This window comes from Psammomys obesus, unplaced genomic scaffold, assembly GCF_907164565.1.
Source record: "Psammomys obesus unplaced genomic scaffold, mPsaObe1.curated_primary_1811, whole genome shotgun sequence".
Lineage (NCBI taxonomy): Eukaryota > Metazoa > Chordata > Mammalia > Rodentia > Muridae > Psammomys > Psammomys obesus.
Window position 1 is genome coordinate 14,855,106 of NW_026596095.1, and position 12,947 is coordinate 14,868,052.

The window sequence follows — 12,947 nt, forward strand, 5'->3', positions numbered from 1 at the left end:
GTGTGTGTGTGTGTGTGTGTGTGTGTGTGTGTGTGTGTGTGTGTGTGTGTGAAGGTGTACAGAGAGATAGAAAGAGGAAGAGTGGGAGAGAACAATAGTTTAGCTGAGAGCAAATGCAAAGCAACCCTAGGATTCACACATCAGATGAAAGAGATGGAAAACTGTTTTCTGTTTCCAGGTGTTTCTACCCTGAATCTATACTCAAAAGAGCAAAGGTTGACTGTAAGAGCCAAGGAACAGCAATACATCAAATCTAACTAGAGATCCTTCTTTCCTTTATTTTCTGAATGTTAACTGACTGACTTAATTTTGTTCTGATTATCTTGACAAAGTTGACCTTGGTTGCCATGGCAGTGAAGGCTGGCCTTGAACTGTGAGTCCTCATGTCTCCATTGCAGACAAGTACCACCATGCCCAGTTAAAGAATTGTTCCTATTAAGATGAAACATAGTCCCTGCTGACCACTCTATGGTAATGACTGAACTTGAGGGAGGTAAGAGATAGAAGCCCATTAAAACTCCCCAAATGTTCTGATACAGGAGGTTTGAAATGGGTCCAAAGAACCAAATTCCGCTGGCAGTTCCCACGTTACCAGTCCTGGTAGTTATGCTGAGCAAAATCAAACAAACAAACAAATAAACAAAAAACTTTGAAACCTACTACCCTCATCAGGATATTATAGGATAAATTATTACCAAAACATGAATCACCGATGCAAAGTAGCATAAAGATGAGAAGATAAAAGAGAAAAAAGATACAGAAATCCACAGAAGAGGAATTTTTCCATCCAATAAAAATTCCATCACCCCTGACAGATGGTCATTCTAAATACCTTCAGTGACAGAGAATTGCTGTCTTCAGGCAACATAGACCGTTTTGTCTTATAAATTGATACTCTAAAGAAAGGTCAAATTATAAGTTATTTGGAAGCCTGAGGAAATGAAGATATTACTCAGGACAAATTTTGCATGAAAACTTCTCTGCATTTGATTGGTCTTATAAGACACCAACTTTAATTCAGAACCAACTTGATCTCATGAGCGTGTGAACATTTCAAACGTTTGGAGCTGTTATCAGACTTCATCAAGCCATGCTCTGTGTGGCTGCTGTAAAAATAAATAAGGCCTTTGGTGTGTTTCTCGCTCACATTTCTATGTTGCAACACTCCAGTCACACATCTGGTGACATCTGTCACCTCTCTCGTTAGGCAGTAGCAAGTAGACAGAAATAAAAATACCAATGTCTGGCTGGTGACCTGAGTCTATCCCAAAATCCAAACAATGGAAAAAGAGAAATGACTCCCACAATGTCCTTTGGCCTCCGCATGTGCCTCTATCCCAACACAGAAAATAAATAAATCTTAAAAAGTGGGGGAGGGGGCTGGAGAGATGGCTCAGAGGTTAAGAGCACTGTCTGCTCTTCCAAAGGTCCTGAGTTCAATTCCCAGCAACCACATGGTAGGGCATAACCCTCTGTAATGAGATCTGGTGCCCTCTTTGGCATACAGGTGTACATGCAAGCAGAGTACTGTATAAATAATAAAAATAAATAAATATTTTTTTAAAAAAGTATTTTAAACACATACATAATGAAAAAGTCATAAGATTCATGAATATTCCAATAATTGGTATCAAAGCACCTTAAATGAATATAAGGTTATTCTACAGAGCTATTTCATCCTACTACCCTCTTAAAAACAACAATGCTTACATTTTATTTTTATCTGTATAAAGACATTTTACCAAATGACAAAAGTAGTTATGAAGTCACTTATGTGTTTACTTGTCTTGGAACAACTTACCAAGCCTAGGGGTCCTAAGTGACTGTCATCTGTGATTGATGCTTGACCATTTACATTTCCACTCATGTAAATTATGTAAGGCTCCTTCAGCCTATATTCAAGGGCAAAGTCACTGATGTTTTATTGGCACAAAGTTGGAAAGCATGTTGAGCTGAACAATAACATGCTTCTAGGTTGTTTAATATAATCAGCCAAGATACTATGTGAAAAAAAAATTCTATGGAACCACCTAGGATTTAGGACGGGCTCAAAACTCTATACTCTTCATTTCCATTGCTCCTAATGTCTCACTTTTGCCCAGAACCTAGTCCAGAGCTAGGCATAGGCACCCGCCTTTTCTCCTCATTGACTCGCATCTTTGTTACATACTTTTTTTCTGGGTGAAATAATTGTGTCTTAAGAAAACTATTCTTTGAAATATCAGCTGCATTACTAGCCACAACTTGTTTTACTTGGACCTAAAGAGCATGCAATAAGTTCCTGCCTCTTGGAAAAAGTGACTTTTGTTGACACTCGAGAACACAATTTCCAGCAGCTTGCCTTGGTGTCCTTACTGAACAAGGGCAATTCTGGGAGCATCAACATCTCCCAAGGTCACACTGTAACCAGCAGGAGCAAGACAGAAACAGCACCTCTCCCTTATCAGGTCCAAATACAGACAAAGCACAGACACAGTCCAAGCCACAAAATGTCAAACACCCCCCCCCTTTTGATCAATGAGAGAAGACTATGTCCGTGTCAGTTTTGGATTTAGTAACTCTGAGTCGTACCTGAGTCGTAGGGAATGAACACCTACTCTCTGGGAGCCCCTTTCTACTCCAAATCCTGTCATTAAGGTCCCTCTGCATCCTTTGAGCCCCCTGGGTACCTCTCACTGCAGTGGTCCACTGACCCTGGGCTGTGGATCTCCCTGCATACTGCAGTGGGTCAACGCCACAACAGCTCAACCACAAGGGAATTCCTAGTGGTCACTGAGTGGGGAGACTAACAAACTCAATTCTGAAGCTCAGCAAGTTATTCCCTGAAGAAAACACTATGCTTAAGGTATTCACCAAAATTCTGCTATAAGAAAACCTGTCTTTGAACCTGTTTTCTAACACGATGGGTCTTGTGGCCAAAGACCCTCCTGTCCTTTCCCTCAGAACCACTTGGATGCTGTATGAAAAAGAGGTCCTGGCCCATCTGCTCTTTATTTATTAGAGCAGGGGCATGTTTACAAGGAACATGATGAGAAGATGGCTCTCCACCTGGGCCAAGACAAGCTCGTGACCAGTCATCCTGGATACTTAGAATTCCATGCCAGATCACTGTGAGCCTCTAGCAGAAAAACCACAGTTGAATTAGAAGGCTTGGCATTGCCTTTGCTTCAACTCTTGGTTGTCTCAGTTTAAATGTCCTTTCCAGATGCTTATCTCTTGATTGTTAGTTCCTACCCAAAGAACATTTAATGGTTTAATTTTTACATATGAAAATGTAAAAGGATATTATCCAATTGCTTCCCTAGAACTCACAAGGAAGAAGGACAGGATGGGGAGGTGGCCAATCTTGAATTTAACCCCTAGATAAAAATGCCACAGAGTTTTACAATTGTGCATGTACACCTGTAATCCCAGAACTGGGGAGGCAGAGATAGGAGTAGACCTAGGGATCAGGCTGAGAGATCCTCTCACAGAAGTAGACAGCCTTCCTAAGAACAACACATGTTCTTCTCTGCACTCTGTATGTACACAAATGTGCATATACACACATACATGAACACACACATCAAAAAGTAAAAAAGAGGAGGGGAAGTGAAGAAGGAGGGAAATAAGGAAAAAAGGAAAGGAGGGAGGAAGGAAAGGAGGAAGGGATGAGGAAGGGAGAGGGGAAAGGAAGGGAGGAAAGGAAAAGAGGAAGGAGAAGGGGGAGGAAGAAAAGGAGAAACTTAAGTTACCTACAGTGTAAAATGATACGAAAGAATAATCAGCTCCATCATGTATTCATGTAAATAAATCTCAATCATTTGTATAGGATATATCTTTTAATAATTTTAAATTAGAGTATATAACATTCCATATTTTGATGGCTGCTAGCCTTTAAGCACTAATATCATATTCTGCCATTTCTACTTCTTCCAAAGGCACAGCAGACTTTCCTTCTGAAAGGCTTACTGCAATAAACACCCATCAAGAAAACAGTCGTAATACAAAATTTTATCATCTATGCATTACATGGTGTCCAAATAGTTTCGTATCTGTTATTTGGAGCCCTCACAAGATGCACGAGCCTGTGTACAATGATCTTCTTGTCACAGATGAGCACGGAGGTGTGCTCCCAATGTAATGGGTGGCACTGGGATGCGGCCCCCTTTCATCAGCTATATGGAGGGTGTGTGTGCGAGTTCTCCCCACTGTGTAGGAAGTATGTTTTCAAGGGAAGTTCTTTTTAGTTGCTTTCAACACTCAGTAATTCACAGGGTTTGAGTGCATGCACACATACATATTCAAAACTTGCTACTAATTGCTCTATTATAACTATAATTTTGGAAAAGAACAAAGTCCTAAAATCAACTGAAAAAAAAAAACCTTAAAAAAAGTTTACATTTGTTTCATGGAGGTTTTGGTGTCTCAATGGCCTGTAATATTTTTTTTTGGGGGGGGGGGCTTCAGTCTTGTGGGTTTACTATCATCTTTGAGAGCTTAACCCTCAGCAGTCCTTAGGATAGATACTGTGTGCAGTACAGCACAGGGGCTTCGGGAAGACTAGGAGAATCTTGAAGTGATAGTGTGAGTTTGCAGCAGATCCATAGCCCCACTTCAATCTGCTAATACCCCATAAAAACACCCTGCAGAGATGGGAAATCCAGGACCCTCAGCTGCTCACGGAGTCTGTGCTCACCTATCCCTGAATCCTCTATCTGCCTCTTATCAGACGTTACCATCTTCATGCTATTATTAAAGACTGTCATGTGTTGGCACACTTCTTTCCATGGGATTACATGACCACAAGACACCATCGTACAACAAACCCAACACTCCCTTGTTAGTGGTGTCTTTTAAGTATCAGGCTTTTGTTAGGAGACATGTATTACACCACAGAGCTATAGTTCGGAAACACCATGCACACCCAACATTAGCCAAAAGAGAAATATTCATTTGTTTACGACTACTATTTTTGTAATCTGCTCATTCAAAATCCAAAACCATCAAGCGGTAGAAACCATTTCTGTGAGAATCAGATGGAATACTCCGCCCATATAGATATATATGTATGTATTTTTTTTTTCCCTCCAGGACATGAAGGGATCTTAGGAGAATTGCTGTTTTAGATGTGGGACTCGGGAGACCTGCAAGGCAAACAGTTCACAGGAGACAGGCCATAAAGAAGTGCTGGCTTTGGGTGGGGTCGCCTAGTTTGCAACCCCCACCGGCACACTCACACACACTGGTGTCATTTCCATGAAAATCAAGGATGTGGAAACACATCAGAGTTTAAAAAAAAAAAAATCTTACACACTGCTTTGTGTGCCCAGCCCCTCCCCCAGACAGTATTCTCTTCAGCTGTTTATCTTAATCTTTAAAAGAGCTATCAAGCTCATGTCAGAGAAAACTGTAGAAGATCTGAGAAAGCGAAGGAATAGCATGCCTGCTGGGAATCCTACGGCTCCTGTCACAACAGTCTTTTCATTAGGAAGAACACACTAAGGGTGGGACCAAAAAGGCATCCCCCTGTCTAACCATCACAAAATTCTCATCCTGCAAACACGACGGGCCAAAAATCTGCCCTGTGCCTCCCAAGCCACCTTGCTGCACATTCCGGGTCTTAAACTCAGTCATCCGAAGGAAAAATAAATAGACGACTTGTAGCCAGTGAACACCCAAAGCATCCCTCAGAGATGGCACGCACACACCTTATTCCTGCCCACTTCACAGTGCTCCATACTGAAGCCTAGGCTTCCTCCCGAATCCCAGGAAGCAGGCGCTTGCCCCTGCCCCTTCCCAAAGCAAGGCTTGGCGCTGCTACTGCCCATAGTCAATTACTCTTAAGCTCCAGCGGTTTCCCCAGCCTTGCAGTGGTATGCACACACACAATCACACACCCCACACATGCACACAGACGCCCGCGCGCGCGCACACACACACACACATTTATATACAGACGTTCTGGAGCCTCCAATGCACCTTCTTGGGTCTTTTTCTTCTCTGACTACTGCCGTTGAACTTCTCTCCGCTGTCGCTTTTCTGAGCTGCGTCTTCGTTCATCATTTTGAACAGTTTCCGAAGAAAATAGCTGTGCCATCAACCCCGACCGCGGGAGCCGACCACGGGCAAGCGTGCAGGAGGCAGGCGGGAGCAGCAGGAGGAGGGGTGGGGAAGGGGCGCTCGCTGGGAGGGTGAGGATGGTGACGTTGCCATGGCAGCAGCTGCCACAACTGTTTATCTGACTGCATTGTTAAATCGGATTCAACCAATTACAAATCGGGGGACAGGCTACAATGAACACCGTGGAAAAAGAAAAAAGAAAAAAAAAAGAAAGAAAGCCCGGGACAGGAGCTTGGCTCTCGACACACCCATTACTGGATCTGTGCCTGCCACGCATAAAACCTGCACTTCATTTTCTTCCTTCAGGTACTTCAGTGGGACGGACACAATATGCATACCAAGGAAATGATGACACCTGAATGTCTGAACCCGAAGCGGTGCATTGGAGCGGGTGCAGACGAGGAAATGGAGGCTATTAATATCCTGAAGTAATTATAAGAAAGTTACATTTTTATCATGCTATTCACTTGATTTCAAGGATATAACCTTTTAAAACTCCGCTTAAGGATGACTTCTGATTTAAAAATAAATAAATAAATAAATAAATAATAAAAAGCTTGAGAACAGCCATCAGGCGACCTGACCACTCCCGGGCAAGCTCAGGGAGCACCTGTAACACCACTGTTCCACCCATTGACCACCTGACAGCCCGGAGAGGGAGGGAAGAGCACCGATTTGCTCAGAACCAGCATAACGGCTTTCCTTAGGCTTTCCTTAACAGCAGTTAACCGAGGTCTGCTAAATATGTAAGACAAACAGCATGTCGCGGTGGTAAAACGGTTTACACCTGCTATAGAAATTTTCTGCGCACAATTCTATCGACTGATGAATAAAACATGCGCTCTAGTCTCAGGGACCTTCTCATACACGATTTTCCAGAATCGTTCTTGATAAGACTATGTGGTTTGCTTATGTAACAAGAATCCTAATTTCATCTATTGGATCAAGGTGGCTATTTCTATATTTAATGTTAGACTGTGGGTGCAAGCAGAGCCAGTTATATTTTGTACAAGTGCACATGCTAACTACTCATCCTTATTCCTAGAAAACTCAAAGTGCAGCATGCAGAATACTTGAATGTAAGAAACTGAGTGAGAATTAAAACAGGAAGATAATGTATGTAACTATGCTTTGAAGACTAAAAGTGTCTCTGCATTTCTATTAGGAATTCAACATTTCCACCTCAGAAATGTCTTCCTCAGAGATGGTTCTTCCCTGAAAATGAACTCACCTCCCAACAAACACCTCAACAAAAATACTCATTCTTTTCTTACTGTCCATTCTCTCAGCCCCACTGTCCCAAGATGCCTGTCACATCTGTAGTGTCAACGCTTACTGTACTTACCGCCTCCTCTTGCTTCTATTGTAGCAAATACTATGCCTCAGTAACATCTGGGTCCTACAGACAGGACAAAAACTCTAGGCTTCCTTTGTTCTGACACAAAGCCCTACAAGAATGTCTATAAGAAGTTTCCAGAAGGAATGTCTACTGTTCTCACAGTCCACACCAAGATTCCTGTGATGTTTTGTGTCTCTCCACCATCTTCTCTCCCAACTTTCTCTATTCCCCATCCCCTTCCTGAAGGGAATTTCCTTACTTGACTTTCTTCAGGATCTACCTCAGCCTAGAAATCTGAACTATAACCCCATAAATATGTAACAAGAACTAAGAACCTGGACCACTCCATCTGATCCCCCAGGCACATGGGAATGAACAAAACAGGAAACATATCTGTCACTAGAGTGCTTATATTCTAACAGGGAAATTAGTTGAGAAACAAAATTATTAGATGAAAATGCTATGCGGGAAAAGTAGGACACAGAATGATGAGGCACAGATGTTGTTTTATATAAGGTACCTGGGCATGTTCCCCAGAAACCTGAAGGAAAAAAAAATATTCCGGTCAAGGAGAATGGCCATTGAAAGTCCTCAAAAAGACACTTCTTATCAAATATATTAAAAGAACTATAGTTACCAGCAAAAGAAAAGAAGAAAAAAAAAGGAGGAGGAGGAAGATACTTATACTAGATCTACCAGAGAGACATGAATAGTCTGCATTCTTAGAAGTCAAAATCAGCTTTCCAATCAATAGAGTTTGTAGACAAATCAGAATACTCATTGTTCATCTGTGCGTAGACTGGAAAACACACACACACACTTCATGTCATGGCAGTTTATGAACTGGTAAATTCTGTTGCTGTTCAGCAATCTTTTGTAGCATGTCTTCTCTTCAGATAATGCACAGCTCTAAATACCCACATTCAAGCCTTCACCTAGCTAGTCTGCAAAAACTGCTGGAGTGTTTGTCCAAAGTCTTTTCTACTGTTAAATGTCTGAGACTAGATAATTCATAAATAATACAAGTGTGCATCTCAAGATTCTAGAGACTATGAAACACAAAGCCATGACACAGCATGTTTGACTTTAGTGAGGGCCCAGTGTCCCCTTCCAAGTCCCTAAATGCTTTTTGCTGTGGGTACTTGATGGAAGGAATAAAAGCACAAATGGAGGGCCCACCTAGCACTGTTTGTAAGAGTCCTAATCCCATTCACAACTCCACCCCTCTGCTTCAATTACCTCCTCAGTACCTTTCTCCTGCAATACCACCACTGGGATGATGCTTCAGCGTGAGTTTTGGAGACGGCACAAAATCCAATGCATAACAGTGTTGTTCTGAAATAGAAAATCTTGCACATAGCTGTTTTTCAGAATGAAAGAACTGAACTAATACAACGCCAGCTCTCAATAGAAGTAAACATCTTTAGTAACCCATAATAAATATCACACCCAGCAGAGAATGTCTAAATGTCTATGTGAGTAGTTGTTCTTTCACCTTCTGAAGTTCTCAGTCTGTGCCTCTCATCCAGAAACTCTTTCATTTTTATCCTGATAATGTGTGGTGATCACAAAGTCTGAACAGACTCTAAACTCCTCGAAGGCAGGGTTCAAATCTACTTTGACATGCCGTGTGAACCTGACATGATGCGTACTGTCTGGTAGAAGCCAGGGAACTATTTTAAAATACAATGAAGAAATGTGTTATATTCTGAGCCAGACATGGTGGCACTTGCTTCTGGTCCCAGTGAGCAGAAGGCTGAAACAGAAGGATCAATCCAATATGAAGGCCAGCCTGGGCTACAGAGTGAGACCCGCCTAGAAAAAGGAAAGGGAGGAGGATGAATTACATTCCTGTAATCAGAGCAGTTGAGAAGTGGAGGCAGAAGGATCAGGAGTTCAAGTCCAGCCTGAGCAACGAGATCGGGAAGGGAGGTAGCAAGCAAGCAAGCCTGGTGGTGGTGGAACACACCTTTAATACCAGCCAGGCCAGGCCAGTCTACAGAGTAAGTTCCAGGACAGCAAGGGCTATACAGTGAAACCCTGCCTTGTAAAACCAAAAGAGAAAAGAGAGAGAGAAAAAATAAATACATTTTTAATATTTACCATGAGTTTGAGCTTATAGCAAAATTACTTCAAGATAGATGTTTACAAATCTTAGATTTTTTTTTCTTTTATGTTCTTCTCTTTATCTAGAAGCTCTAAAACTTCTCAAATAAGGTTTTTAAGTATATTTGAAAATTGAAGCAGATGGAATTCTGGGTAGCAATGATGATAATACCTTAAATCTATAACAGGGTTTATAATTCATAAACTCCTTATATGCATCTGGGATAGAAGCCCCAGGAGCACAGGGCTCTTTCTCCATTCCTCCTTTTCTGCACCTGACAATCCACAGCCATGCACCCAATAAGTACTTGGTGATTTTTATGGGCTTCTCATAACCACAAAAGGGAGAAGGCTCATTTTAATTCCAAGAAAACCAGGGCACAGGCAGCTTGGTAACAAAGGTAACAAAGGTAACAAAGGTAACAAGTTAACAAAGTAACAAAGTTAAGGTAACAAAGTTAATACAATCTAGAGATCACGTTCCTCTGGTAGAAATCCACTGTTCTCTTATTAAATCATGACTCCTTTCAATGAAAAGCAGCCACTTTTTACAATGAAGTAGATAAGCAAAGACTAAGATGGAAAATGCCAGGAGCAGAAACCAGTCACATGTCAGCAACCCATATGCAGAAATGGTGTGGTCTTGATTGGTTTAGTGCCACATGAACTTTAAAGTCATGGAGATTTATAGGCGCTTGTAGTAATTTTAACATGCCTGCTCTATTTTGTTAAACCGCTAATAGTATTCAAAAAATCTAATTCGGACTTCTTTTTTAACCATAAAACTATCTGAGTAAAGCAAAGTACTTTGGAGAATGAGCAATTATGCCTTAGAGACAGGGCACCTTCCAAAGTTCATTTGTGAGTCAGAGCTGTCTGGTGTTGCAAATGCATTTTTCATAGAAACCATGTTTAACAGGTTCAGATCTGTAAAGTTCTCAATAGGGTTTGCCCCGGGGGCTGAAAACCTTAACAACTTGGTAGAAATTGGACAGGAGTTCAACATCCAGTTTTCTTCCGTGGGTGCCATGCAGGCACAACACTGCTATGAGTAAAACTGCCCCTCCATCGATATCTTTGTATGTGTGGATGGGCTGCATTTGTAAACTGAGTCTTTACAGATGCAGTCAGTCTTAGATGAGCTCATGATGATTTAGAGGAAGTCCTAACCTATTTATTGCAGGTTGCCATAATGACCATGTCCTTGAAGGGCAGATAACTGCACAGAGACATGTAGACCTATGGGGAAGGAGGCATGTAAGGACAGAAGGGGAAACTGGAGGAGCTCAGCTGCAAGGAAAGGAATGCTAAGAAGAGCCAGCAGCCACAAGAGCTCAGGAAGGGCTGGAGAGGCGTCCCTCTGAGCTTCAGAGAGAACATGAGCTAGCTCTTGCTGCCCCCCTCCTCCAGTAAGTTCTCATGCAGCTCAGGATGGCCTCAACTTGGATTTCTAACAAAGAATTACCTTGAACTAGTTGCTGATCCTCTTGCCTCTAACTCTTAAGTGCTAGGATTAGTGTGCAGGCCACAGCTTACAGTTTTGTGCTGTGCTGAGGATCAAACTCAGAGCTGCATGCACTCTAGGCCAGGACTATTGCCCCACTCCTCCTGGATGACTCCTTGACCTGGGGCTTCAGCTCTCCTAACTGTGAGAATAATAGCTATAATGCCCCACTCTTCTGTGTCCTAGAGTTTTGGGTACTTTGCTCCGGCCACCCTATGAAGCGACTACAACTACAGTCTCCCACCTCAGTGTGGCTGGTTGCAGTTAGGAGACTTGGTTCTACCCTGTACAATAGGAGCAGACTTGCATGTCACCTTCAGGGCTTGCTAGCAAAGCCCACCTGCAATGATTTTCTGCTGTCGTTACCCTTACCCGTATGCTGGCTGAACGCAGAGGAAGCACGCACCTATGGGGTAAAAGAGCCACAGACTGAAAAAGGCTCGGGCAGGTCTGAGTTAGTGTGTGAAGCCAATCCTTATTCTGCTGATATCACATGGCATGGAAAACTATTTCTCCAGGGCGTCAGTCACGGAAAACGTGATGTTGCTTTTAACGGAAGCTAGTCAATGGCAGCCAACCGTATCTGTTCACTTTAGAATGACACTCTCAGTACACCAAGGTTCTGAGCCATGAGGAGTGGATCTTATTTCCTGGACTTAAACCACTGGCCTGATTAGAAAGTGAGCAGTTAAAAAAAAAAAGAAAAAGAAAGAAAAGGAAAGAAAGAAAGTGAGCAGTTAAAGGAGAGTCAGAAGAGAGGAATATCTCTTATTAGAGGTATAAGGAAGGGGTGCCTCATAGGTTTATTGTATCATGTTCTCAGATCAACTCCTGCCCACTCCCCTTTTCCTCCTCCTAGATAAATTCTTTGCATTCTTTTCTGCTGCTGGATGTCACTAGGCTGATCTTCGTGGACCCCTTTTTGACCTACAGAGAATACAAACTTGGAATGCATGCCTACAATGTTTTCTCTTGTCAATTTGATAGTGTGTGTGTGTGTGTGTGAGAGAGAGAGAGAGAGAGAGAGAGAGAGAGAGAGATTTTAGTGTGTGTTCTGTGTTTTTTCATGTGAGAATTCTGAAGCAGAGGTGGTCATGTGTGAGTATGCAAAGGCCAGAGAAATTTGTTGAGTGTCTTCCTCTTTCATTGCCTGCCTTACTGTCTTGAGAAGGGGTCTCTCTCTGAACTTGAGGCTCATTGTTTAGACTAGGCTGGTTGTCCAGCTCTCTGGATTGGCCCCCTCAGCACTGAGGTTAGAGGCACACACAGTCCTATCTGGTTTGGGTGCTGGGGATTTGAACTCAGGTCCTCACACTTGTAAGCAAGCCCTCTTACTCACTGAGCCATCACCCCAGCCCCATGACAGGATTTAAAGTTAGCCTACGAGACAAACTTCTGGGCGTGTCTGTGAAGGTGTTTTTACAGCACATTACTTGAGGTAGAAAGACTTTCCCTGAAAGTTAGCAGCTCCATCTGCGGTCTGGAATCTTGAACTAGGTTTAAAATAATACTGCTCCTTGTGGAGTTCCTGTCCCCTCCAGGTCTTTCTATCACCCTCTCCTTTCATAAGATTCCCTGCACTCTCCCCAAAGTTTGGCTATGAGTCTAGGCATCTGCTTTAATACCCTGCTGGGTAGAGTCTTTCAGAGGCCTTCTGTGGTAGGCTCCTGTCCTGTTCCCTGTTTTTTCTCTCTTCTGGTGTTTATATCATTTGCTTTTCTCAGTGTGGGTTGATCATCTTAACCAGGGTCTTCCTTCTTGCCCAACTTCCTTAGGTGTACAGCTTTTAGTTTGTTTGTCCTATATTATATGTCTAATATCTACTTATAAGTGAGTATGTACTGTGTGTCTTTCTGCTTCTGGGATACCTCACTCAGGATGACATTTTCTAGTTCC

At 42.5% G+C, this 12,947-nt stretch overlaps 1 protein-coding gene across 6 annotated transcripts in view; it reads right to left on the minus strand.

Moving 5' to 3' along the window:
• Ank2 (ankyrin 2) overlaps positions 1 to 12,947 on the minus strand; it is a 467,017-nt gene that overhangs the window by 292,261 nt on the left and 161,809 nt on the right. For 5 of the 6 annotated variants that reach the window (XM_055628064.1, XM_055628061.1, XM_055628052.1 and 2 more), the window contains exon 1: positions 5,962 to 6,054. The exons of the other annotated variant lie outside the window; for it this stretch is intronic. In XM_055628064.1, coding sequence (XP_055484039.1) covers positions 5,962 to 6,045 — 84 coding nt within the window. In that variant the 5' untranslated portion in view covers positions 6,046 to 6,054. Of the gene's footprint in view, positions 1 to 5,961; positions 6,055 to 12,947 lie in introns of those variants that run through there. 6 annotated transcript variants of the gene reach the window in all.